At 49.8% G+C, this 27,294-nt stretch overlaps 1 protein-coding gene across 4 annotated transcripts in view; it reads left to right on the top strand.

The window, feature by feature from the left end:
- Positions 1-22,602, top strand: part of CORO2B (coronin 2B) — a 134,192-nt gene extending 111,590 nt beyond the window's left edge. For 3 of the 4 annotated variants that reach the window (XM_074327508.1, XM_074327509.1, XM_019725631.2), the window contains 9 exons: positions 8,806-8,955; positions 9,546-9,710; positions 12,159-12,275; positions 12,401-12,505; positions 13,065-13,161; positions 16,132-16,244; positions 16,603-16,693; positions 16,901-17,040; positions 20,600-22,602. In XM_074327508.1, the coding sequence (XP_074183609.1) occupies positions 8,806-8,955; positions 9,546-9,710; positions 12,159-12,275; positions 12,401-12,505; positions 13,065-13,161; positions 16,132-16,244; positions 16,603-16,693; positions 16,901-17,040; positions 20,600-20,731 (1,110 nt within the window). In that variant the 3' untranslated portion in view covers positions 20,732-22,602. The remainder of the gene's footprint in view (positions 1-8,805; positions 8,956-9,545; positions 9,711-12,158; positions 12,276-12,400; positions 12,506-13,064; positions 13,162-16,131; positions 16,245-16,602; positions 16,694-16,900; positions 17,041-20,599) is intronic. The other variant, XM_019725632.2, reaches the window with a different exon arrangement.
- Positions 22,603-27,294: the final 4,692 nt, after the last annotated feature.

Here is a 27,294-nt window from a genome sequence, read left to right as displayed (position 1 = left end):
AAGTGCCTGTGCATCCACTCCCACCCCTCTTCTAGTCTCAGAACATTCAGACAACACTGAAAGGATCTAGCGAGACTCCACCCCCACTCCCAGGTCCTTTCCCATATCCCTCAGCCCTTGAAAAGTCTCCAGTGATATCCATCCCCCATGTCCCCCAGAGTGTGAGGAGGTCCCCAGAAGTCTAACCCATCCCTCCAGGGATCCAACAGAACATACCCAAAGCCCTTTCCCAAGGGCTCCAGTGCTGAGGAAGGGGTGGGGGCTGTAACTCTCCTGGCATCTGGCAGAATCCGGTTCTTTCTGCCACTGGGTGATGTCACCTATTGTTGAAGGGCTGTGCTTTTTATAGCTTCTGCGGCAGCTAGGGAGGGCGGCTGGCAGGCGGCAGGGAAGGGCGCTATGAGTTTCCTCCTGCTCTCAGCCCTTCTCCAGCAGCCATAGAGAGAGAGGTTTGTGATATCTCAAGGAGAGGAGAGAGTGATCCCAGGAGAGAGAGGGAGAAGGGAGAGGGAGGCAGGCCCCTCTCCATGCTGGGCCGAGCACAGCATCTTTCCTTTGCCTTCTAGTCTTTTGTTCTTCTATCCAGTGGCTGCCCTCATCCACCCCACCCTCCTCAGAGATGATGACCTGCCCGGAGGATCTAGAGGTGGGATGGGGCAGGATGTCAGCCTTGCTGGAAGCAGCCAGAAGCCACCCACCACCCTGCCCTCCTACACACTCGAGAGCCATTACATCTTGAAGTTGGAAGGAAACAACACACTCATTTTAGAGATGGAAGTACAGTAGCCCCAAGAGGCCTCACCAACATACCTGGTAGCTGTGGTCAAATTGACAGTGTGATTCACTTGTTAAGCAGCCAGGCTCAGGAGGCCATAGGCCTAGGTTCAAATCCTGACTCTGTCACTTCCCAGATGTGTGACCTTGGACCTGTTTCTTTACCTCTCTGGGTACCGGTTGCCCTGCTGTAAAATGGAGACCATACTGGGTTCACCATGAGAACTAAATGAATGTAAAAGTGTTTCTTGGCTACTAAGAACTCCGTAAACATTAACTGCTACTATCTTAGCCTTAAGTGGGGACCAAAGAGTTTAAATACCTTGCTCTCGTGCAGGGTGGCTAGAGGGCTGGGAGTCAGTCCCCCAACGTGCACTCTTTCTATTACATCTCATTCTTTGCTCGTTGAGCACCCCAAAATAGGCCTTGTATCACTGGTTTCCAAAAAGGACTAAGCTGAATGCTAAGCATCAACAGTCAGGAAAGAAATCCTCCACCAGGTCCCCCTTCCAAATCAGGACAAAAGGGACGCTTTCCCATCTATCCAGCTCACCACCAGCCAGAGTAAGGGTGAGCCCACTCACCTCAGCTCAGGGGTGATTCACTGCTGAACCTGCTGCTGGCAGGAAGGCTCTGGGCTTCTCAGGTTCTTCCAGTGATTCACTCATTCAACAAATATGTCTCAGATGCCTATGATGTGCCAGGCACTGTTTCTCACCAAAAGACCACCCCTATATGGAGGAGCTGACCATCCAGTGGGAGGCCTGGCAGGGTGTCTGTGCCCAGAGAAGGGTGATTTCTAGATACGTGGGGCCAGAGGGCTGTATTAGTTTCCTGGAATAGATGAGCAGAAGGACAGACCATGTCCTGTCCAGGCTGTCAGATTCCAGCCAGGGGAAAAGGAAGGGATTGGGCAGGGGCAGGCGTGCAGAAGAGAGGAACAGGGAGCTTAGGTTGCCTGGTTCCAAGCCTGAGTTTGAATCCCAGTTTTTCCCTTCCTAGCTGTGCAACCTGGGCAAGTTTCCTAACTTCTCTGTGCCTCATTTCCTTATTTTTTAAAGAAGAGTCATTAATAATAATAATAATAATTAGCATATATCCTTCCGTGTGTCCAGCTCCACATTTACCATTTTATTTAATCCTCTAGCAACCACTTCACAGGACTCTCAGCGGTAGATGCTCAAGCATGCTTCCTTCTGCCCCCTCAGATGGCCTCCCTCACCTCCCTGGGTTTGAAGTGATTTGTTCCTCACATTGGGAAACAGTTAGGGGGTCAGAAGATATCGACATTCAGGTAGACTTTGAGATTCTACCTCTTGTTTAGATGAATGACAGTAAACCCAGTTTCAAGTAGTAGTAAACAAAATAATTGGTAAGAAACGGGGATTCGGGTGGGGGGAGTTCCAGGAGCCCCCTGGCTCTGAGCAAGACCCTCACTGCTTCTCTTTTTTCACTGCAGAAGACTTGCGAGTTGTTGTGACCTGGGCTCAGGCACTGTGAGTGGTTGGATGGAAATCCTGGCACCAAGGCCTGTGTTGTCGCTCAGCTAAATTGGATGCTTCCTGAAGGCTGAAACCATATCTTGTACTTGACTTTTCCTCCTGACACTACTCCAAACAGAGTTGTTTTTTAAGTAAACACTAAGTACTTGGAATCTGTATCTTCTCCCAGCTACTTAGGACCACTGTGAACTCCAGCTCTTCCTCTGAGCTTCTATACCCCAGATATAGATAATAAGTACTGTCCATTTGCTGTAGCTGTTTAACAAGCAGATTCCCTAAATGGAGCATTCTTTCTCTTAGGAACAGCGTTGTGAGAGGAGCTGAGTCTGTCCTCACTAGGCCCCGGCCCTAACTCACCAGCAGCCATACTCTCAATGTGTCAAAAGCAGAAACTCAACCAGATACCTTCATAACCACATAATAATTTTACACAGGAAATGTATACTGCATTCTACAAAATGGAGACAAACTTTATACCACCTACACAAGAGTAACAAAGTACACATAAAAAATATAAATCACGTCTTAAATTTGACCTATATAAAACTTGTATATAATCCTTAATAATAAGCAAGCATTGTTTATATTAAGTGCTTAGTAATCTGTTTGGTAGGACCTATATTTTATCTTTATTTAATCTTTATAGCAATTATAATTCTAGGTGCCATTATTCTTACAGATGAAAAGACTAAGACTCAGAGAGGTTAAGTAACTTGGCCGAAGTCTCACAGCCAGTTAAGTTCAGAGCCTGGATTTGAATGGAGCCTGTCAGACCACTAAAGCTCTCCCTTTGTTGTCCAGCTGCTCCCTCCCCCATGCATAGAGACACTGGTTTTGTAACTTCATTAACCGTCTTTATCAGCTGCCTTGCCTTAGCCTTGTCTGCACATGTCTACTGTTTCCCCCACAGGACTGAGCTACTTGAAACCAAGGACCATCCCCCAGTGTTTAACGTCTGTGACACAGGGTGGGGCTGAGCATATTTTGTTGGATGAATGTAGCTGAGATAAACAGAGGTCTGACCCAGGGACCTATGTAGGAGACAGTCCTAGGCACAGGGGGCTTGCTGGAGAGAGTGCTTTTGCCACTTTCCCCTCCCCTTCCTTCCAGAAATCCGGTTTGGCAGACCCTATTGAGTTTCCTGTTGAATTGAAGTAACCTCCTAGAGCAACCTCTGGGCAGAGCCACAGTGCTCCTCCCACGCCCATCCACTCTTTGCCTCTAACAAAGCCTTTGAATACAAAGGGATTGGAATTCCTATTCCAGTAACTTGGGCCCACTGTGAACTCCAGCTCCTCCTCTGAGCTCCTGCAGCATATGGTGCCAACTGTTAGCTGTAGCGGTGGATCAAACAGAGTTAGTGTCTTCCTCCAGGGATACGTTCAATGATGTCAACAGCAGAGAAGTTTGGAAGATTAACTTGTGCTGTCTCGGTGTGATGTGCATGTGAGAAATCCAGGGCCCAGGGAGGGAAGTGGCTGGCACCAAATGGGGATAAGGCAGAAAGCCTCTCTCCCTCTCTGTGGGACATTTTTCATCCAGGTCCCCCAAGCCTTGCCTGGGACCCTGCTCCAGCAGTTATTGGTGAAAAAGCTCTTAGCTTCTCCCTTGCAGCCCTTCACCCCACAGGACGCAGATCCAGTCCAGAGGCTGAGCCTGAGCACAGACATGACCTGCCCTCCCCACCCCCTTAGCTTAGCCCCTAAGTTACTAGGCAGAACTGTCACCCCAACAAATCAACTCATGTGGCTAGAAAGCCTCAGATTCACAACAGCTCTGAAGCCCAGTTTAGTTTAACCCACACACCTCTGAAAGGTAGACACATCTCAATTCATCATTTGGACGAGAGGCGTGAGCCTCAGAGACGTTAACTGGCTTGTCCAAGGTCTTCCTACTAGTCAGTGGGATTAGAGCCTGGGTGGACCCTCACTTCACAGCTTCCCCCATCTCGCTACCCTCGTGTCATGCAACCCAGGGATGCCTCAGTTAGCTGGCTGCTCAGTAGTTAAGCTGTTCTGGGAAAGAGTTTTTTCTGAGATTCTACCCAAGCAGTGCTTTTTGGACCTCAGTGACCCACACAGCCTCTGGCCTCCTCTGCCACCTGCCAGCCTGCTCCACACCAGCCAGGCTGACCCACCTGCAATTTCCCTACCCACTGTGTCCAGAACCACAGATGCTGGTCACTTTTCTGTCTCCCCACATCCCCACCCTATCTTTTCAAACATGGGTTAACATCCCCTCTTTTAACCCTGCTTCTCCCAGGCCCTCTCACCCCATCACCCCCAAGACTGGATTTGAAGCTCCCCAGCTCTGTGCTCCAATGGGTGCTCTGCTCTGTGGGCCCCCTGTGCTGGTGAAGGGCAGGCATGAGGTGAGCTCTGTGCCGTCCCGTTGGCCAGCAAGGGTCTGGCTCACAAGAGGTGTATATGGCAGGAATGACACTCAACTCTCTGTTTCAAAGATTGTCCTCAAAGGTCAGAGGCCACTGTCCTGCCTCAGGTGACACTTAGGTGCTGAATGACTTGGTATTCATGTGTGTACATGCTTGTCCACAGTTCTCAAGAGACAGTCTGAGTTATCTATAGACGGGATCCTCTGCTCCCAAATGCCTCTGCACTGGCCCATCATTCTGCCCCTTACAGTCTCATCCCTTCGAGTCTGAAAGCTTCTTAAGCTTCCTACCCAAAGGCAAACAAAGGTGGCCAACAATCACAGAAAAAGATGCCCAGTATTTCCAAGAATCAAAGAAATGCCAATCTAAACAACGAGATGGCATTTTTTGATCCGATGAGCAAAACTCCATTTTTGAAGGTATAGTTTTAGAGACATAGGTGAAGACGCAGACTATTGGTGAAAACCGAAACAGCTTTGGTGGATAACTTTACCGTAACTAAAATGAAACACTTCTAGGCATGTGTCCTACAGGAATACTCACGCCCATGCACAAACTTGTATTATAGGAGAATGGATTGTTATAGGAAAAAAAAACGGGCAGAGCCCAGATGGCCATTAATAAAAGTTGATTAAATCCATCATGGCACAGTCATACAGCAGATGTCTCTCTAGCCACTTAAAAAGAAAAGGTAACCCATATGTAGGTGTGGAAAGATGGCCACTATCAGTTGTTACATGGGAAAAGCAAGTTGTAGAAGTACGTGTGTAATAGCATCCCTCTGAGTGAAAAAGCAGGAAACGTGTGTGTGTGAAGAGTGGGGGGTGAGGGTTGGTGGTGTTGGGGGTGGTGGTGTAGGGGAGTATGGTGTGTGTGCGTGGTGTGGTGATGTGTGTGTGTAACCCAAGCGTCAGTCTCCTCTCATCAAGGGTCACCTTCCTGTCGTACATTTGGGGACAAGAGGAATTGTACCTATTCATGACTACTGAGTCATCTACCTACAGGTCCACACTGTACCCTCCCACCATCTCCAGATCAGACCTCATCCCAGAAGGCCTTCTCACAGGGCCTGTGGAGAAAGGACCATAGGGCCTGCTGGGCGCCATTTATGTCACCTCCCTCTGCCAGGCCCACCACCGTGCAGAGCTATGTAGGAGTACGAGGCTTTGCTGGAGAGCTGCAGCAAACAAAGGAGATGATAATGAGGATAAAAAAGCATTCAGGGGCGGCCAGATGGCTCAGTTGGTTAGAGTGAGAGTGCTGAATAGCAGGGTTGCCGGTTCGATTCCCGCATGGGCCAGTGAGCTGCGCCCTCCACAACTAGATTGAAGACAACAAGCTGCTGTTGAGCTTCCGGAGGCACAGCCGGATAGCTCAGTTGGTTGGAGTGCAAGCTCTCAACAACAAGGTTGCCGGTTCAATTCCCGCATAGGATGGTGGGCTGCGCCCCCTGCAACTAGGGATTGAAAACTGCGATTGGAGTTGGAGCTGAGCTGTGCCCTCCACAGCTAGATTGAAGGACAACGACTTGGAGCTGATGGGCCCTGGAGAGGCACACTGTTCCCCAGTATTCCCCAATAAAAAAGTTAAAAAACAAAAAACAAACATTCAGGGCCAGCCCGGTGGCTCAGGTGGTTGGAGCGCCGTGCTCCTAATGCCGAGGTTGCCAGTTTGATTCCCACATGGACCAGTGAGCTGCGTCCACTACAGCTAAGATCGTGAACAACAGCTCTCCCTGGAGCTGGGCTGCCGTGAGCAGCTGGAGGTTGGTGTGAGTTGCTGTGAGCTGCCGTGGGCTGCTGTGGGCTACCATGTGCTGCCATGAGTGGCTAGTGGCCAGTGTGAGTGACCAGGAGCCAGTGAGAGCCGCTGTGAGCTACTGTGAGCAACCAACCTACAACTGGCAACCGACTGCCTCAGCCAGGGGCAGCGCAAGGCTCATAATACCAGCATGGGCCAGTGTCACGCAGGGTGTCATGCGGGGTCTCTGGTCCTGCTCCCCATATAAGAATGTAGGATATGGTGAGGCCAAAAAAGAACACCCATGGAGCCATAGATAGGGGAGTCATGCCACTATGTTCTCTCTGGTGGCCTGGCGAGACACACGAAGTAGGATCCACACGATCCGCAATCTGCCGTCTACTTCTTTGCCTGCCAACCAACCAACCAACCAACCAACGCAGCCATGGCAGTTATATCAGTGGCTAATTGGATAACTGTTTACAGCTGATGGCCAACTATTACCCGAGCCAGCACCTTTCCATGTGAGGCAGAGAGCCTGGAAACTGCTCTCCTGGGACTCTGTCCCCACAGCCGGAGAGCTGTGTCCTACACAACTAGACTGAGAAACAACGGCTTGAACTGGAGTGGGGGTGGGAGGCGGAAGAAGGCGGGGGGGGGACAACATTCAACTGCCCCCTAATTATAAACTTTTTCTCGAATGTGTTTTTGAAACTGAGAATGTTGTACATAAGGGTGACCTAATCCTTGATTGAACCTGCCCTTCTCACCAGGAAGTCCCTGTGTCTGTATGTGCCGAGCTGTGTCTGCTGGGGAACACATGTATGGGAAATACTCATTCTAAGTCACCAAGAAGAGAAACCTGCCAAGGGAATTCCCTTTGGAGCAACCCCAACTCCAAGCTTTGCTCCCCTCTCCTTGAGACTGCCTGTAATTGGCTTTCTTTAACATGCTTTCTGTGTTTATTCATAACCTTCAGAATTATAATGGAATGGCCAATATTCCACACTGATACGGTATATTAAATTGTTCCCCTTGTGCTGGTCATTTAGAATGTTTCTAAATTTTCTGTATAGATGATGTTATCATGATCATCTTCATGCATAGAGATTTTTGTTTGTATTGAATTTTAAGGTGAAATTACTGAGGCAAAGAATAGAATATAAATGTCTTTATGGTTTCTACTAAAGGTGGCCAAATTGCTCCAAAAGAATGACTCTGATTTATAATACTACCAACACCAATTGAACCTACAAGTTCCAGTATAACCTTGCCAGCATTGGCTTTTTTTTTTTCCAGTTGGCTACTTTAGAAGATTATAAATGGTATCCCAAAGCTGTTTTTCCTGTTTGTCTCCTTACTAGCAAGGGTGGAATTCAGATTTTCAAAAAGTTTGTTTAAAGGTGTCCCAAGTTATAGTCACATGTGCTCTTTCCTCTCTACCAGTTGGATCATAATAAATAGCATTAATGATGATAATAACAACAAATTAGACAAGAATTAGAATTCCTTAGGTTTTTAGAGCCCTTTACAGTTTACCAACTTTTACAAGCCGTATCTCCTTTTATTCTGCCAGTAGGCAAGTCCAGGCAAAGATTTTTTTCCCCATCTACAGATGAAACAGTTCAAACTCTGCAGAGACTGTTGTCTTGAGAAACAAGTGCACCAGGGCTGATGTAAATAATCAAGGGGATTATTCAAAAATTTCAGAAAAATTGCCCAGTTGCTCTCTCTCTCTGGGGCCACATGGTCTCTTCTCTGCTTCTCTGGGAGTCCCATCCTCCTCTCTGCGGATCCTTTTTGTCTGCTTCTCTGTCAGCATCCAGGAAATGGCAGCTGCATCCAGGCTCTGCCCATCCTTTCAGCTCAGACTCCAACATTTAATCAGTCTCTGCCCCTTAGTTCATCATCTCTCAGGAGAGACTGGGCCTCCCAGCCTCCCACATGGGTTTCCATCCTGGGTGGGAGACAGAGTTGAGGACAAGGCCATATGATACAAACAGAGGAGCTGAGGCTGAAGGCAGATGTCTTAGAAGGGTGTGGGACGGTAAGCAGAGATAGGCTTTTTAATACAACACTGTCTCAAAGCAGATCAATGAGTGGACCTCTGGGTCTGACTAGACCGTAACAATATGAGCATGCCAGTAATAGTATAATAGTTGCCAAAGTTTGCAGAGACTTCTTAGAGAAAACCGTGCCAAAGGCAGAGAGGAGACGGCCACTTTCCTCTCTAAAAACCCTGGAACCTCCCCTCGACCTCAGTCGGGCTCTGCCCACCTGCCTAGCCAGGAGGCTCCTCACCAAGCAAGTCTCAGAAAGCCTGGTGTCTGAGGAAGAGGCCATCAGAGCCTTCTCCCGGCCCTGCACACCCAGCCGAGGCCCCCATCCCCTCTGCAGGTGCGGATCTGGGAGATCCCTGAGGGTGGGCTGAAGCGGAACATGATGGAGGCGCTCCTGGAGCTGCATGGGCACAGCCGGCGCGTAGGGCTGGTCGAGTGGCACCCCACCACCAACAACATCCTGTTCAGTGCCGGCTATGACTACAAGGTGGGTAGCCCGGTGGGCAGTGGAAGCAGAGAGGGAGAGAGAAGGGTATCTTTGGGAAAACACTGTTAATTTCCTGAGCATGTTAACCAATATCATCTCATTCATTCATTCATTCCATACAACTGAGCATCTTCTTCGTACCCCATCATTCCTGAGGTCCACAGAGGCTAGAGGCATCTGTACTACTTTTTCTGGCACTGATGGACTGGAGGTGAATGCCCACTCTGTGCCCACACAGAAAAAGGAGCAACCAAAGCTGCTGGAGGAAGAGTCCCAACCCCTCCCCAAGGCATGACCTAAAAAGAGGTGTGCCAGCCACTGGAACCTGGCAAAGAACACGTATCTTTCTTATTAGTAGCAGAAACTGAACCCAGGCTGGGACTGGGGTCTGCCCAAGGACAGTAGTGGATTTGTGTGACAGGGACACATCAGCTGTTGATATAGAACTCAACAAAACCATCCTACATCCCAGTACATCCCAAACCTGCCCCGGACATCTCTCCCAGGACCAGCAGGTGTGGACCGGGGACAGATGCCCCATGACAGCAGCAGTAGGGCTGACCCCACCTCCTGCATGTCTGTCCTCTCAGATCCTCATCTGGAACCTGGACGTGGGTGAGCCCGTAAAGATGATCGACTGCCACTCGGACGTGATCCTCTGCATGTCCTTCAACACTGACGGCAGCCTGCTTACCACCACGTGCAAGGACAAGAAGCTGCGTGTGATCGAGCCCCGCTCTGGCCGCGTTCTGCAGGTGAAGCTCCACTTTTCTGAGGGGGAGGGGAGGTATAGGGGCTTGGGACTCAGCTTTCAGCCAGGCCTGTGGAAAGCCTGTGCCAACTCCCCTCTCTCATGCATCTGGCCTGCACTTCTGTTGAGCAGCCCACCTGTTCTGGGCCCTTCTCAGCTCATAGGAACCCTGCCTTGTTCTTGGTGGAGAGGGGCTTTCGCACCCTTTCTCATCTACTGCGCCTCTTCCCCAGATGGGATTCTTCTGGCCTGCGCTGGGGACAGAGCTGGTGACATCCTTCAGCACATGAACCCCTGAGAGTTGACTGGGCACAGAAGGAAGGGATTTGGACTCACTGCCCAGCCCCCTGCATGAGACAAGACTGGCAGAAATGGCTCAGGGTACCAGCCTCAGGGACAGCTCCATGTGGGGAGGCTGATGGCGAGCTTAGCTCCAGTTTTGTCTTTGAGTCTCCTGGGTCTTGACTGTGAAAAAGGAATTAGATGTCATTTGAGAGTAAAAAAAAAGTTAACATTTTTTGAGCACCTACTGCGTGCCAGTCACTAGATGGGAATGGAAATTTTGGATGAAATTTGAGATTTACTTCCTACATAAGAAAGGATTGGTGGTGACCTTGTAGTGTTTATCTAGGCAGAGTCCAATATTGTGAGGCCAGAAAGTCATCTACTACTGCTACTACAAATAATAATACTTACCCTAGTTATTAGCACCATTAGTATTAACCGACATTTACTTAGAGCTCATTGGGTGGCATGCACTAGGCCATGGGCTCCACATCGTTACCTCATTTAATCCTTGACAGTTCTCTGAGGTTGGTACCGTTACTCTTCCCATTTCACACATGGGAAGACTGAGCCATGGAGTGGGTCAGAGACTTGAATCTCCTAGTCATAGAACTAGAACTCAAACCCAGCCAGATGGACCCCCAGAGCCCATGCTGAGCAGAAAAAGTGTTAGAGAGCAGAGAACCCAGCCTCCACCTCACAGCTGTGGACACGAGCCCAGTGAGGGTGATGGGTTCTTCTCAGGTTACACTTTTTTGCAAAACTTGGAACTAAAATCTAGAGCAAGTAATACCAGCCTGGGTCTTTGCGCTGCTCCAGCAGCCTCTGGTTTCTACCTGATGCTGACTCATCCTGGCAGAAGGCCCTTGTGTGTCAGGAGGAAAATGAAGTGTCACAAGCCAGAACTCAGGAGAGGAGGCAGAGGACAGCCCCGTTGGTAGGAGCCCCTGGTGAAGTGCGTCATCAGTAACCCAGCATGAGTCCCCTGTCCTCCTGACCCTCAGTGATTCCTGCCAGCAGGTATTGTTGTGCGGGTTAAACGACATGCCCTGCTGAGAGCACCGGCACAGTGCAGGCCCTGCCCGGGCCTGGTCGACATTATCTCCCCTACCCTGTCCCCCACCCACTCCGGGACATGGCAGAGAGGCCTGGTTTCTGGGCCCACGGCTCCACTGCTCCTCAGCACCTGTATCCTTTCCTGCGGAGTGCTATAACACATTACCACACATGGCTGGTTCAACAAGAGAAATGTCTTCTCTCCCAGTTCTGGAAGCCAGAAGCCTGACGTCAAGGTGCCGGCAGGGCCGCGCTCCCTCCAGAGGCTCTAGGGGAGGATCCTTCCTTGCCTCCTCTGGCTGCTGGTGGCTGCTGGCTTCCTGAGCTTCTGGGCACATCACTCCAGTCTCGGCCCCCACAGTCACATCACCTTCTCCTCTCTGTGTCTGTGGAATACCCCTCTGCCTGTCTCTCATAAGTACTCTAGTGATGGCATTTAGGGCGCACTTGTATATCCAGGGGATCCCCCTATCTCAAGGCCCTTAACTTAAAATTACAGCTGCAAAGTCCATTTTTCCAAATTAAAAAAACATTCAGGGCTGACCTGGTGGCTCAGGTGGTTGGAGCGCAGTGCTCCTAACACCTAGGTCGCCGGTTTGATTCCCACATGGGCCAGTGAGCTGTGCCCTCTACAGCTAAGATTGTGAACAACAGCTCTCTCTGGAGCTGGGCTGCTGTGAGCAGCCAGAGGTTGGCGTGAGCTGCCGTGGGCTGCTGTGTGCTGCCGTGGGCTACCGTATGCCACCATGAGTGGCTGGTGGCCAGCATAAGTGGCCGGCAACCAGCGTGAGTGGCCGGCAGCTGGCGAGAGCTGCCGTGAGCTGCTGTGAGCAGCTGACCGACCGGCGACTGACTGCCTCAGCCCGGGGGAGTGCAAGGCTCATAATACCAGCATGGGCCAGGGAGCTGTGTCCTACACAACTAGACTGGGAAACAATGGCTTGAACCAGAGTGGCGGGGTGGGGGGGAAGGTAGAAGAAAGGGGGGAAAAAAACCATTCACAGGTTCCAGGGATTAAGACACAGATGTATCTTCCGGGGGCCACCATTCAGCCCACTATAGGCCCTGGTGTCCGGGGCCCTGGCTCACCAGCTGTCTCTGTCCTCACCAGGAGGCAAGCTGCAAAAACCACAGAGTGAACCGGGTGGTGTTCCTGGGGAACATGAAGAGGCTTCTCACAACAGGGGTATCCAGGTGGAACACGAGACAGATCGCCCTCTGGGACCAGGTCAGCTGCAGGGAGGCTGAGGGGTTACATAAGTGGGTGGTAGCTCTGGGGGGCTTTGCTAGGATTTGGGACAGTGAGGTGCCGTCCTGCCTGGACATAGGCTGATACTGGCCCCTTCCCTGCAGGAGGACCTATCCATGCCTCTGATCGAGGAGGAAATTGATGGGCTCTCCGGCCTCCTGTTCCCCTTCTACGACGCTGACACCCACATGCTCTACCTGGCTGGAAAGGTAGCAGAGGGTGGAGGAGGGACTGGGGAAGCCTGTGGGAGACCCCTGTCCCCATGGGGCCCCTGCTCCTGCCCTTCCCTGCTAAGAAGAGCTGGCCTAACCTCTAGGGCCTCCACCTGACCCAACCTGGGCCTCACCTTCCTCCCTTGAAACCAACCCTCAACCTGACGCTTATTCTTACTGAAGTGTCAATGACTGAGAATTCCTTCAGAGGAGGATTGGAGGGTTTTACAATGGAATAGGGATCAAAGCTGGAAGTGCAGAGGACAGTGATTAATAATGAAATTTGAGGCACCTGCCAGATCTCTGACAAATATGGCCTTGTTTATCAGAAAAGCTGTCTACACACACACACCACCACCACCACCACCACCACCACTACCACCCACAGCAATCCCCTGTGGCAGGCACGCCGGGGGAGCTAGGGGCCAGGTCTCCTTGGTCTTTGACAGCTGCCGAGGCACAGCAGAGGCTGTCTTCAGCAAATCCCTGGACCAGGGCTTGCTCAGCCCTCCCTTCTCCCTCTACCTTCCTCACTTCTCTCTCTCCTTGCCCCCAGGGAGATGGAAACATCCGGTACTATGAGATCAGCACTGAGAAGCCCTACTTGAGTTACCTCATGGAGTTCCGATCCCCAGCCCCGCAGAAAGGCCTAGGTAAGGGGTCCAGAGGCTGCTGTGACAGTTAGGCTGTAGAACGAGAGACTGGACATTTGGCTCATGGGTCACCGCGCCCCCAAATGAAAACTCAGACTCAGAAGGTCACAGCTCATGGACAAGTCAGAATAGAGCCTCCAGGGGCTGCTCCTGTGAAGGTCAGCCTGCCGGTCTTCAGCCTCCTGTCACAGCGCACTTGAGCGGCTCATCATTCCATGGTGTTTGCATCCTCCGCCATCTCTGGTCATCAGCAGCCCACGAGGATATACACGGTGTCTTAATTCCTGTTTGCAGATGGGTAGGCTGAAGCCCAATATTCTGACATCAGTGGGAGGTGGTTTAGTAACTAAATGTCAGAGCAGGATGTAGACCCAGGCCCCTTCCTGAAGCCTCTGAGAAGCCAAGACCCCCAGTCTTCAGCAGCAGCTCTATCCTTGCCTGAGAGGACAGGAGGAAGTTCCAAGGTGCCCCATCACTGCATCCCAAGGCTCCTAGTTTCTCAGGCAAATCCAAGAGAGAATTCCAGCATTGACGGAGTGCAGTGAGTCAGAGTGGGGGTGAGAAGTTCTTCACCCCCCACACCCTCCTACCGCTAACGTCTTACAAAAAATTTTCATTCCTATTAACTAACACTGGCAGTGCATACAATTTAGCAGTTCCCCCCTTTGGGGTCTGAATCACCCAGTGGAAGGAGTCTCTTCAGGGGCTCCATTCCCACCTCTCCTTAGAATTTGAGTCTGGCTTATTCTCTCTGAGGATCAGGTATCATGGCCAGGACCTGCAGGCCAGCCTCAGAGACATCAGGATTAGAGGGCCCAAGAGCCCATCTCAGTGAACAACAGCAAAATGGAGGCCCAGAGCTGTGCCTGAGGTCCTAACGATCATTTCATTGACTTCACCTTCTCCAACTCTCTGCCACCCCCACCTCGCTCACTCTCATCACTTCATCAGACATTATAAAAAGCATCCTGGACTTTGGAGTCCAACCTAGGTTGTATTCCGATTCAACTGTGTACTTAACTCCTCTGATCTCAGTTTCTTCATCTGTAAAATGGGGATAATCAAAGCTACCTTGCAGGGCTATTGTGAAGCTTAGAGACCAAGAGTATAAAGCATCTGTCAGAGCACCTGGTTCGTCCTGCTCCTTCATGTTGTTGTCCAACAAACATTTATTGGGCACCAGCTGTGTGTCAGACCTCGGACTAGGTCCAGGGTACAGTGATAAATAAAACACAACATGGCTTCACTCACATTCCACTGAGGGGAAGACAGACAATAAACTAATAACTAAGAAGATATCAGATAGTAGTAAGTTCTAAGCAGAGAATCAAACAGAGTGCTAGAACAGGCAGTGACTGGGGGCAATTTTAGATCAGGTGGTTAGGACAAGCCTCTCTGTGGAGGTGACATTTTAAGCTAAGATCTGAAAAGCAGGAAAAGGGAAGAGTAATGCCAGTGGGAAGAACAGTTAGTGCAAAGGCCCTGTGGTAAGAATGAGCCTGGCATGTTTTAGGAACATGCCAGGCTTCTGTAGGGAGAGCAGATTTGGGGAAAATGGATTTTGAAAGGGCAGGAGGGAGGCAGAAAGACCAGTTAGGAAGCCATTGTGGACCTCTAGGCAAGAGAGGATGGTAACTAGGGGATGGCAAGGTGATGGGGAGAAGAGGGTGAATCCAGGAGATGTGTAGTAAGCAGGGTCAGCAGGACTTGGGGAGGAGGGGAGGCAGAGGGAGGAACCAAGGGTAACCTTTCTCCTCGTCCTCCTCACCTGTGGCCACTACTGAGCATTTACCAGGAGCTGAGCACTTTCAAAGTTTCAGAGTGGCCAAGTAACTCGCCCCAGGCAGATCACGCAGCAGCTAAGTGGCAGAGCTGGAACTCAAACCTAAGTGTGCTGGCTCCCAATCCCACTTGAGTGTCATTACACCACTTCCCTCCAGCTCCTGGAATTCCCTTATCTGGAAGAGTGGCCTTTCATTCCAGTTGAAGAGAAGTAGAAACTTAACTCATAGTCACATCATAAAGAAACTAATGTTATTAGGTTGGTGCAAAAGTAATTGCGGCTTTTGCAATTATTTTTAACCTTTTAAACCGCAATTACTTTTGCACCCACCTAATATTTGTGCTCATCACCGTGCTGGGCAGTTAATGAGCATCTTTGCCTTCAATCCCCTGACCATCTCATGAGGGGCCGCTACTGTCCTCCTCTAACCAACCAAGGAACCTGAAGATCAGACAGGTAGTGAATTGCCTAAGGACTCCCAGCCAGAAACAGGGGCAAAGCCAGGATTCAAACCCAGGTCTGTTGGACCCCAAAACTTGTGTCCTGGGTCTGTTGGACCCCAAACACCACATTGCACTGCTCGATCAGTAGGTGTTCAGTAGATGTAGCCGTTAGGGACTCAGTGGCTAGTGCACACACACGATACAATACACAGGCTCTCGGTCCCGGAAGATTTACTACAGAACAGCATTCAGGCTGCATTTAAACTTTGGGGGTGCATGGGGAAAGGTTTCTTCCTCCTTCTTTCTCTCTGAGGACCAGGGATACAGAAGCTTTGGGAAGCCAGTTCATTTCAGAAGGTGATGGGCTCTGTGGTTTATACTGTGACAATACTCTGTGACCTTGGGCAAGCCCCTTCTCTTCTGACCCCAAGGAGTCTCATCTATACAAAGAATGGATTAGATCCCAATATTTCTGCAGCCCCTTCCAGTTCTAAAAGGCGCTAGTTCTAAAGCATGAGACATGGTGAGGCACGTCTGGCCCATGGGGCTTATTTGAGAACTCACCCCCCAGACACAGAACTGACTCAAGAAGCCCCCGCCTTCCCGCTGCCCTCTGCATCAGTCATTGCCTCCAAACCTAGTGCCCCTCACCTGGGCCTTTCCCCTGGCCGAGGACATCAGGGAGGAGGGACACTGAGGAGGGGACCCCCGGGACCCCACGGAGCCGCATGTGCCTGTCCACAGGGGTCATGCCCAAGCATGGGCTGGACGTGTCGGCCTGCGAGGTGTTCCGCTTCTACAAGCTGGTGACTCTCAAGGGCCTGATCGAGCCCATCTCCATGATCGTGCCCCGGAGGGTGAGTGGGGCTGGGCGGGGCTCCCAAGGGCCCCCTGCCTTGAATCCTAGCTTGCTTGCCACTGACTGTAAGCCTGGAGGAACTCAGAAGAAGGAGCCCTTTTCCTGTGGACTGGGGCCTTCAGGCTCCATTTGGGGTGGGGGGGATATTCCAAGATGGGACAGTTTAGCTTGCTAAAGAAGTCAGGGTGGGAATTCCAAGTGGGAGACACTGTGAGTGCAAAGGCGTGGAGGCAGGAAAGCAGGTAGCATGGATGGAGGTCGGCAAGGCGAAAAGTCTGACTGGAGAGCAGGGGTTTTTCTCAGCAGCCCCCACCCCCCCACACCATCTGTCCCCTCTTCTGCTCCCCCCACTGCAGTCAGATTCCTACCAGGAAGACATTTACCCAATGACACCAGGCACGGAGCCAGCTCTGACCCCTGATGAATGGCTGGGAGGCATCAATCGAGGTAGGTAGAGGAAGGGGTGGGCCTCACAGAAAGAGGCTGTAAGTCTGCAAGCTTTGCCTTCCATCTGGCCCACCCCTTTTCTCTTGCATATCCTCCTGTTGGAACTTCCCCTCACACTCAGCCAACTGTCAAGCATGGTGTAAATGAAAGACCATCACTTGACAGTCCATTGATTGTCCATGAGACCATGTCCCTTGCCTTTCTTAGATCCTGTGCTGATGTCTTTGAAAGAAGGCTATAAGAAGTCATCGAAAATGGTATTTAAGGCTCCCATCAAAGAAAAGAAGAGTGTTGTGGTCAATGGAATAGATTTATTAGAAAATGTTCCACCCAGGACAGAGAATGAGGTAAGGAATATAAGTTACTACCTTGACAGGCCCTGGAAGAGCGAGACCTTTACATTTCAATGATGGGCTTCAGGCCTTTAAGCCAGCTCCATTCTGAGGCCTTTTTCTTTCTATGACAAATACCATAAGTAGCCTGCTGTTGGCTTCTGTTGCTTCTGATTCTAATAGAGGCTGGGATATCATAGGGATATTGATGCCCCTCCCCCAACCCTCAAATTGACTAACACACACAGTTACATGCCTCATGAATCCATTCCAGAATGTCGCTGTCATTTGGTGCTACAGGAGCTATAAACTCCTGACTCACAGGGAAAAGCCAGCCTCGTGCAATACAGCACTGCCTTCCTCCCTGGCGTTGCAGTGACAGGGTCTGACAATTTCCTGTTTCTGTGGAAGAGGTTGAGTCTTTATGGAAATACTCTTTGTACCATTTGGAATGGGTGCAGCTCATTCAGGGGCCACCATGGCTGGGCTTTGTCCATGCCCCCGAAGGCTTCTCCTTCCAATCACACCCTCAGTATCTGGTGCCCATACAGTTCAGCTCAGCTGGGACTCACAGAAAGCCTACCGTGTGCCAGGCACTTGGCTTGACACAGCTGAAGTAGAGATGGCTGCGTGGACACACCTGCATTTGAATCCTGGCTCTCCTACTTCCTGGCTGTGCCTGAACAAGTTTCCTGACCTTTTGAAGTCCATTTCCTCATGGCAAAAATGGGGATGTGAAATGCTGTGAGCATTAAAGAGATAATCCTGAAGTGTCTAGCACTCTTCCTGGCTCACAGAAAGTGCTCGAAGAGGCTAACTGTATTAACTATCCATTGCCATGTAACAACATACTCCAAAACTTAGTGACTTAAACCCACAGACATTTATTATCTCATAGTTTCTGTGGGTACCTATGACTCAAGGCCTCGCATGAAGGTGTAAACAGTCAGCCAGGATTGCAGTCACATCTGAAGGCTTATCTACTTCCAAGTTCACACACGTGGTTGCTGGCAGAACTCATTTCCTCACAGGTTGCTGGAGTGAGAGTCTCAGTTCCTCATGGACTATAGGCCAGAGGCCCCCCACCCCTTTAGGTCCTTGCCATATGGACCTCTCCAGAGGGCAACTTACAACATGGCAACTGGCTTCCCTCAGAGTGAGTGGGGAAGAGAGGGTGTCCAGGATGGATGCCACAGTCTTTTTGTAACCTAACCTTTGAAATCACATTCCATCACTTCTGCCATGTTCTAGTCATTTGAAGCAAATTACTAGGTCCAGTCCACTCTTGAAGGGAGGGGATAACATAAGGGCAATCTCAGAGGCTTCTTGTCTCATCAACTTACAATTACCACTATTATTCATAAAATTAAGACTGTAAATACAGTCTTAAAGGGGAAATTAACAGGTAAACTGATAACTGTGACAAAATATATTTATGTGCCATTATAGAGGAATGTCAAATTTTTAGGACTGAATGAAATCATGTGATAAATGGAATTTGCTTCAAAATAATCCTTGAGGAAGGTGGTGCAGGAGAAGTGGGCAGGAGTAGACACCAAGAATAGATATCAAAGAGAAGCAGTGACCCATGTTATTTGTTGAAGCTGGTTGATAAATATCTGGAGGTTCATGGTGCTTTTCTTTCTACTTTTGTATACATTTGGCGTTTTCCATAAAAAAAATTGGTTTGCATACCCTGAGAAAGTAAAGGTACCTGAGTTTCTGTGCTAACCCAGATAGGCCATAACAAGATCCTGAACTCGGTGCTAGTACCAGGTATGGAGAAGGCAGAGTTAAATAGTAGTTAAGTCACATAACATTTAGCTACAGACTTGTCTATATGAATCAGAACTGAAGACCTGGAGGAAATTTTTAAAGGTTCTCTAAGGAGACAAAACAAATGTCACAATCTCCCTACACTAAAGCTTGTGCACTATCCTCATTGGGAATATATTCACTCAGAGCCTGCTAACGCTGGTTGTACCCACAATTTTAATCTTCACAGCAGCTTGGAAGCAGCCAATTAGAAAACGGGGATGTAAATAGTAGACACATTGGTCTACGTGTGGAGAGGCGACCGGTAACTTGACACAGGAAAAGAGACATATGGCTGCACAACTCTGTAACTTTGCCAAAAATTACTGAACTGTACACTTAAAATGAGTGAAATTTATGGTATGTGAATTCCACTTCAATAACGCCTTTTTTAAAACAAAGCTGACAAAAAAATTATGCAAAAAAATTTTGATAATTTGGAAATCATATGCGTATGTAAGAACAAATAGCATATCTTCCTCAGAAAAAACCAGGACTGGTTTGCTGGATAATTTTTTTTAATGTCATTTAAAGCAGGGAATCATAAAAATGATATATACATTCTTTAAACCATTTATAATTTTCACTTAAAACATATACATTCATTCAAAATATTTTGATGTAAGATCAAGACCATTTCTTTGAGGAACTCCCTGGTTGCGATCTGCTATGTCTTTCCCAAATAAATCACACTTTAACTCCAATTTCCAGTTTCTTTTACATGGAACAAGAACTTGACATCAACTAAAAACAAAACCCTGGTTTTTTTCAGAGTTTTCCCCAGTTTTTTTTGTTTTTTGGGTTTTTTTGTGGTGTACAGCTCTGTAAGTTTTGACAAATGTGTAAACGTTTTCATAGTCATGTAACCACTATCACACAATCAAGATGTAGAATATTCCCCAATCTTGTGTGGTTCTATCACCCCCGTATCAGTCAGCAGCAACATCGATAGCATCACCTTTATCAAGCTTTTTCTAAAGCATTCAACTTAGTTTTTATAGAAACAACTGATCTTTTGTACTCGTATTTCATCAGTTTATATCATATTTAATTAAATTATGCAATTATAAGAGCAAATGCAACTCACCAGGAAGTTGGAGGTCAAACCCAACTGCTTGTTGGTAACATTCAACTCAGGTGTGTGCGGTTGGTCCTCCAGGAGCCACTGCCTTCCAGGGCTCAGCGTTCTGTGGGTATTTGTGTTTTACAGAAGCAATGGAGAGACTGGTTAATCCAGGGGGTCAGCTAAGTGAGGGTCCGTCAGATACCTGTGCTTTGCCTGTGGCCACACCAGCATATGAATCGCTGCCCAGGTCCAAACAAAAAGCTGGATTCCATTCTGTATCCTGAGCCTCCTTAAAAAGAGGATACAAAACATTTTAGAAAGGTTTCCATCCAGAATGGTAACCAAAAGTATTAGGTTTGGACCTCTACAGGGGTACGCTTAGAATGTTTGGAAAACTGGCCTGTGTGGATTCTCCCCTTCGTCAGTGACCCTGAATCAGACCTGGGACAAATCTGTCTCTTTTTCCTCTCATAGGGGAAAGTAGGAACCATGAGCGGTGTCTGGAGAAGGGAGAGCTGTGGTGACCTCAGTCACCTGGGACACTGAAGTGAGGGGAGCAGTGGGAAGTCTGGGGGAGGAGGCCACAGGCTACTATGGGGAGAGCGGGGGTTGGAGTATCCACTCAGAAAATCACCTTCTCACCTGCTCTCTCCTGGCCCGGCCCTCCGTGGCCCCCTCTCTTCCTCCACCCAGCTCCTCCGAATGTTCTTTCGGCAGCAGGATGAGATTCGGAGGTTGAAAGAGGAGCTGGCCCAGAAGGACATCAGGATTCGGCAGCTACAGCTAGAACTGAAGAACTTGCGCAACAGCCCGAAGAACTGTTAGCTCCCTGGTGGGGCTGCGTTCTAAGCCAATCTCTCCGTCGTTTCTACTTGTCCCTTAACTTTCCCTTGTCCCGTGACCCCAGAGACAGAGCCAGGACGACGGGAGCTGGGGGACAGCCTGAGGACCCCACCTACCACCTCAAGAACTGGAAGCTGACCTTTGACCTCTTGACCTCATGCTAATAAAAGTCCCAGCCTTTCCTGGAGACCCACTGCTGGCAGCCCCTTTCCCTGGCACCGCAGGAACCTCGGCTTCCCCTCTGCTGGGCAAAGACCTCGGACTCCCTCAGGGGTGCCCTCAATGGACCAGGGAGCAGAGGAGGAGACGAGAGCCTCAGTAGATTAGAACTGGAACTTTTCCCCTACAAAGGGGCCTGCTGCCAGGACATCTCAGCAACCCCTGCTGGGGCTCTTAGCATCAATGATGGACCACACTGTAAGGGCTGGATGGCAGGCATCACCTGTTCTCCCTCCTCTCCCCCCACCACCCTCGACAGCCCTGGAAGCCAGGTTTACCTGACAAGGGTTGCAAGCAGCCCGGCTCCTTCCTGTCTCTTCCCCCTTCTCGCTTGTCTTCAGGGAATGAAGAGGATTGCTCGCCAAGGCCATAATGACCCCTTGCCTTCCCATGATTCTCTTCAAAGCTCTTGCAATACCCTTTTCCCATTTAATTTGTGAGGTAGGCAGGGTAGGGAATAGTGTCCCCATTTTACAAATGACAGAACTAAGGGTTGCACTGGGGAAGTGACTTACTAAGTCACCCAGCAGGTCAACAGTGGACCCAGGACCAGGACGGATAGTGTCCAGACCCCAGGCCAGCCAGAGCCCTTCCCACTGCATCAAAATGCCAATCCTGTGGGAGCGTCACTAGTGCCCACGTATCTGTGGAGAATGAGAACTGGAAGCCACTTCTACCGTCTGCCCAACACCAGTAGTGCCAATGTGTCACACTGCCCAGCTGAGGCCCCTCACACTCAGTGCCCCTTCCTCCCGCTGGCCTCCACCTCTGCTCTCTCCCCCAAGGGGACTCCCTCTGAGATGAGGCCTCTTCTTCCTGGAAGCTGAGTCTGAGGAGGGTGGAGTCCAGCCCTGGGGAAGGCAGAGCAGAGGTCTGATGGCTTCGAGGGGTGGATGAAGCGCTGTGTGTGTCTCCCGCCACTATGATCTCAGCCACTTTCAGCCTTACACTTGTAGAATGACCACAGCCCCTCACGTCGGTATAGCACTTTAAAGTTTACACAGTTCTTTACACATAGGATCTCATTTGAGTCTCATGTCTGCTCCAGGAGGTAGGGAGCGTTCTCTCCATTTTGCAGATGAGGAAGCTGAGAAGTGGCCTGAGGTCACAGGACTCTCTGAGACGCCACATTTCATTCTACATGTTTTCTTTTGTTTCTCCTTCTTTTCTCCCTTCATATCCCACTACCCACAGTGTCCATAGACGCTGTTCTCAGAATCGTCACAATTTGGGGATGAGCTATGGCCTGGGAATTAAGAAATGGGTGTCCACCCTTCTCTCGCGTTCACTAGGATCTACTAGACACACTATGCTTCACACCTGCTTTTCCCATGGCCACCCTGCAGGACATCCCCAGAGGCCAGGGCTCCCTAAGGCCCTCCAGGTGACCAGGGCAGGGAAAACCCCCTGGTCCCTTGGGCTTTTCCTCCAAGAACCTTCCACCCTCTTGGCCAGCTATAGCAGGGTCTCCTTACCCCCCACCTCCTGCAGCTAGACAGTGTCAGCTCTCATCTCCCCCTCCCCACACTTCTTGAGCTTTTTTTTTCTTCCCCATTGACCTTTGTGATCTTCTCTGATTATTTATGCTGCCTCCCAAGGATAGAACTGAAATAAAATGTTTTCAACTTATCAAACCTGGGCAAGGCCATCTCATTTAGGTGGTTCCTGCTTTTGGTTACCATGGTATCGTGATTGTCAGTTCCCCAGCCGTAGCTCCTTTGCCTTTCTGGAACAACAAAACACACCTGTATCTACAGGTATAATTTCACACTTTCATTCACCTCAGCAAGGCTTAGCACTACTGATATTTGGGGCTAGATAATTCTTTGCTGTGAGGGTTGTCCTGTGTGCTGTATGATGTTTAGCAGCATCTCTGGCCTCCACCGATCAGATGCCATAGCAACTCCCACACAGTTGTGATAAACAAAAATGTCTCCAGATATCACGCAATATTCCTTGGAGTGTCAAAATAGCTCCCAGTTGTTCTACAGTCATTCGATGGCAATCTGCTCTGTATCCAGTTCTGTGCTGGGGTCTGGGGGACACCCAACATTTTATACTGGAATGATACTTAGCAGTTTACAAAGCACTATTATATACACTTGACTCTTGATCTTCATTCACAGAAGCTCTAGGTAATATGTTCTAACGTTATTCCCATTTTGAAGAAAAGCAGCCAGGTCCAGAGCGGTGACATGCTCAAGGTTGCTCAGCTGGTGTAGGGACGTGGATCTCATGAGCCCAGAGCCAGAGAAGGCACATGCTCCCAATCCCTAGTCAGTCTCAGCATTAGGCCAAGTCTGTCCTGGGAGGAAGGCTGGGCCCATCATGGACACGGGATGTTGGGCAGGGGCTGCCAGCCACTGGGACACCCTCATCTCTCACCAAGCCAGGGTTGACATGGAACAGAGTTGTCAGGCTGCATGGAGCAGTGTGGACAGCACAGGAAACTCAGAAGAGCCAGAGGAAAGCAATGAAAGTTTTAGCAAAGACGGCTGGAGAAGAAGTGCCCAAAGGGGTGCAGAGTAGCAGTGGAAGGGACACCGGAAACTGGGAGGGGTTGCTCCAGGCCCAGCTCTGCCTCTGAGTGGGTGTGACATTGAATAATTCACTTCTCCTCTCTGAGCCTCACTTTCTCCATCTCTAAAACGATGGGATAAGATAATTTTAGTGTCCCTTCCTGGTCTAACACTTAAGTTTCTATTATACCAGCAGTTGGGAGAATGAGACAAATCCCCAAGACCACCCACTGTCTAGCAGGAGTGGTGCAAAGGAGAAGTATATCAGGAGAAAGGAAGCAGCAAGATGGCTTCCTACAGGTGCAGAAAAATACTTCTGCTAAACTTATATTTGAACAAAGACACCCCTGGGGTTTCTGCTCTAGATCAGTTCACAAAGACCTACACTTGAAAAAAAATTGCTACAGTCATTGAGAGTCTGGCCTTTTCATAAGCTTCTTCTCCCGGGGATGCTGAAGATGGAGCTGGTTCCTTTACTGAGGCTTCCTCCTGCCTGGGCCCAGAGAGTAGGTGAATGGAGCAGGTGATTTGTTTCAGGTGTGCTCTGTCCCACAAGTTCTGAGCGTACCCAGGAAGCTCTATAATCATTACTAATTATGTCAAATTGTGCAAGTTCAGGGTCAAATGTGATTTCTCCCCAGATAGCCCATTTTCCCAACTGCATTTGTTAAGTAACCTATCAATTCATCATTGGCTGTCTGTGTGTCCTTTAGTTCTTCGTACACGAGAATATATTCTATGCCTAGTCTGTTACGCTGATCCTGCTGCCAGTTATGGATGACCCGGCCCACCACATTGCTTTGATTAGTGTAACAACGGGAGAGAGCAAGCCCCACCTGCCACCCTGACCCCCAGCTCTTTGAACCCATTCCCACTGCCAGGTTCCCTATAAGTGCTTGTTCCCTTCTTTTCTCCAGTGGGGACATCTTAGGCTAAACTCCAGACCCTTCTCCTCTATGGAGAGGTCCCTCCTGGGCATGCCTAGAACTCCTTGATCTGTCCCCTGACATCTACTTGGATTTTCAACTCAGTCTAACACACACTGAGAAGCTGGATCCTACTCAGTACTGGCTACTGGGAACCCAGTGACAAAAAAGAATCAGGCCTGCCCTTGAGGGCAGTGGTCATTCCATGGGCACCATGTCACCCAGTGGGATGTGGAGTCCCTGGAGGTGGGAATGAGCTTCACCCTCTGCTGGGTTGAGCACGGAGTAGGCACTTGTGAGATTTGCTAACTCCTGGGTTCTCTTCCAGCTAGCATCTTGAGATCCCAAGATGGACTTGGGCATTATTAAACTCCTTCCGGGTGCGGGGAAAATATCTCAGACTGACAATGGACCATGCAGAACGTGGTTGCTTCTTCACTGTGGGAAATGACTTCATATTGAAAACCCCTCCCTACACACTAGGCCTCCACCCTTCAGCCTTGCTGCATGGAGCAGGAACAGATACTTACCTTGACCACAGGAAGCATTACCACATCCCTCTCTCTTCTCCTTGCGTTGGCCAATCTGGGAACTGAGGGCTTGTGGGAAGAGGGCCCTGTCTGGGATGTTAGCAGAAGCTCCTTGTAGTCTGTGCATGTGTGCTTCTATTTGGGAACAACCTGCAGCTTGACTTTCCTTGGAATTTTAATTTGGTGACAAACACACTTGGTCAGCCTTTCTTAGAGAGACAAGGTGAACATCTACAAGATCAGGTCTGAGGAGTTTTAGGAAGCTCCTGTTCCACAGTTTCTCCCTTACACCTGGCCTGTCACGCTGGAATCCCCCCATTAACGCAGAGTCCCTTTGGATTAAGCATTGCACTTGCCAAAGCCTTCTTCATACTCAGATACCTCGGGATTGGGGTGCTCATGAAGGACACACAGGGACAATGAAAAAGGACAAGCCCAAATAGGAGGAGGGAGGTGAGGATGCTGAGGACAGAGACCTTGGATTTCAAGGTCACAGTGATTAAGGCAAGATTCAAAGACCAGAAAGAGTTTACCAGGAGCTTGAATCCAGCCAGCAGGTGGCAGATTATGGCCTTCCCACTAAACCCATTTTTCCTAAACTGGGTCCCTTCGGTTACTGGCCAGCCCAGCCCAGAACTAACGACCCAACACACCAGGGCCTCGTGGCAAAGCAGGCACACAGGATAGCCGGGATCTGAAAGTCCCACGTATCGGAGAAGGAAGGCTCAAAAGGCGTCAGTCGACCTTCCCGCTACCCCAGGTCAGCTGTCTCCTAGGAGAGGCCAGAGGAGGGCGCTCACCTCACCGTCTTCCTCCGAGGCTGCAGCGCCTGAATACTTGGAAAGAGGCTGGTTCTGGGTTCCTATCCCAACCCAGACACTGACCTGCTCTTTGACCTTGAGTGGCCCCACCTTCCCCGAGACAATGACAGGGAGGGTCCTGGAGAGTGTGCAATTCGTTGAGGCGTGGGGAGGTGGCAGAAGGAAGAGTGGGAACTTGAAGGAGAGGGAAGAAAAGTTGGGGAGGGAGGAGCTGGGGTTCAGCAGCTCCAGCCGGTTCAGTCTCCAGAAGTTCCTGATGAGAGAAACCGGAGCGGCGTCCAGGCACGGATAGAGCCCGGGCCCAGAGGAAGAGGGGTCGCCCGCGGTCAGGCCGCGAGAGCCCTGAGTCGTAGCCCGGGGAGACTGGACTCTACTCGCTGCGACGAGAAACCAAAGAAGGGCTTGAAGCAGGAATGGCTACCTCCCTCTGGCTGCTGCGAGGGGAACGGATTTGAGTGCAGCACTGAGGCTGGGAGCCGGGTCCGGGCTGTTGGGGCAGTGGTCCGGGGGAGATGGGGGGGGGGGAGCGGAGCAATGGCTGGGGCGACTTCAGAATGGACGTCTTTGGTCAGAGGTGTGGGGGCAGGAGGAGGGGAAGGAAGAAAGAAGTAGGGGATAAGAGGGAGAGGGTGACCTCCCAGAAATGGAACCAGAGGTGGGAGATGAGCCACCTTCTGCCAACAGATGGGGCCCTCCGCAGAGGTAGGCACAGAGCTTTATACCTCTCTTAAACCAGCACCACCCCAACAGGGGACCTCGGACAGTGCTGGCTGCACCCTTCTTAGCTAGTGTCCTTCGGACTAGCTAACAGAGGAAGGGCGTTCCTAGAAAACTTATTGGGGTTCTTTTATCACTGAAAGAACTGGCTGCCCTTTTGGGGGCTGCTTGGCACTGTCATGTGAAGGTTTTCCATCAAGCCTAAGGTCTCCCATTCTAACCTGTCCTCCATCAGCCTCCTAGGATGCCTGAAATTCACACAATTTTTTATCCTTCGGCTCAGTCATTTGTAATGATATGAAAATAGGTTATTTTTCTTTTCTCTCTTTGCCTACTGGGAGATTTGAGACAGTTTTCATTCAAAACTATTTTATCAAGTGCCTTTTCTGCATCAAGTATTGTCCTAGGTGCTGGGACTAAGGAAATGAACAAGACGCGTTTCTTGCTCTCAATGAGTTTCCACTCTATAATTAAAATTGTATTCAGTGCAGAGAAAAATGTCTGAAAGGACTGAGATGATTAACAGTGATTATCTCGGAGTGGGGGGTGGGAAGGGATAACATTAATTCTATTCTTTTTGAATATCTGCATTTTTCTATAATAAACAATATTTTTCAATAAGAAAGGAAGGTATTTTTAGTTTTAAAGACATTTTAAACGCATGTACAAGCTTAGGATTTGCCACCAACTGTTCCCCTTGGGATAGAACCTCAGGCTTGCTCTGTTCAGTTCACCAGGATACTGGGCTTTTCCTCCCACATCACCAATAGCCCCTATGGACCAGAAGAGGAGATCACCCATGGGGTTAGTTGG

The sequence above is a fragment of the Rhinolophus sinicus genome, linkage group LG03 (genome assembly GCF_036562045.2).
Source record: "Rhinolophus sinicus isolate RSC01 linkage group LG03, ASM3656204v1, whole genome shotgun sequence".
NCBI lineage: Eukaryota > Metazoa > Chordata > Mammalia > Chiroptera > Rhinolophidae > Rhinolophus > Rhinolophus sinicus.
This window is presented reverse-complemented; position numbering and strand designations above follow the sequence as displayed.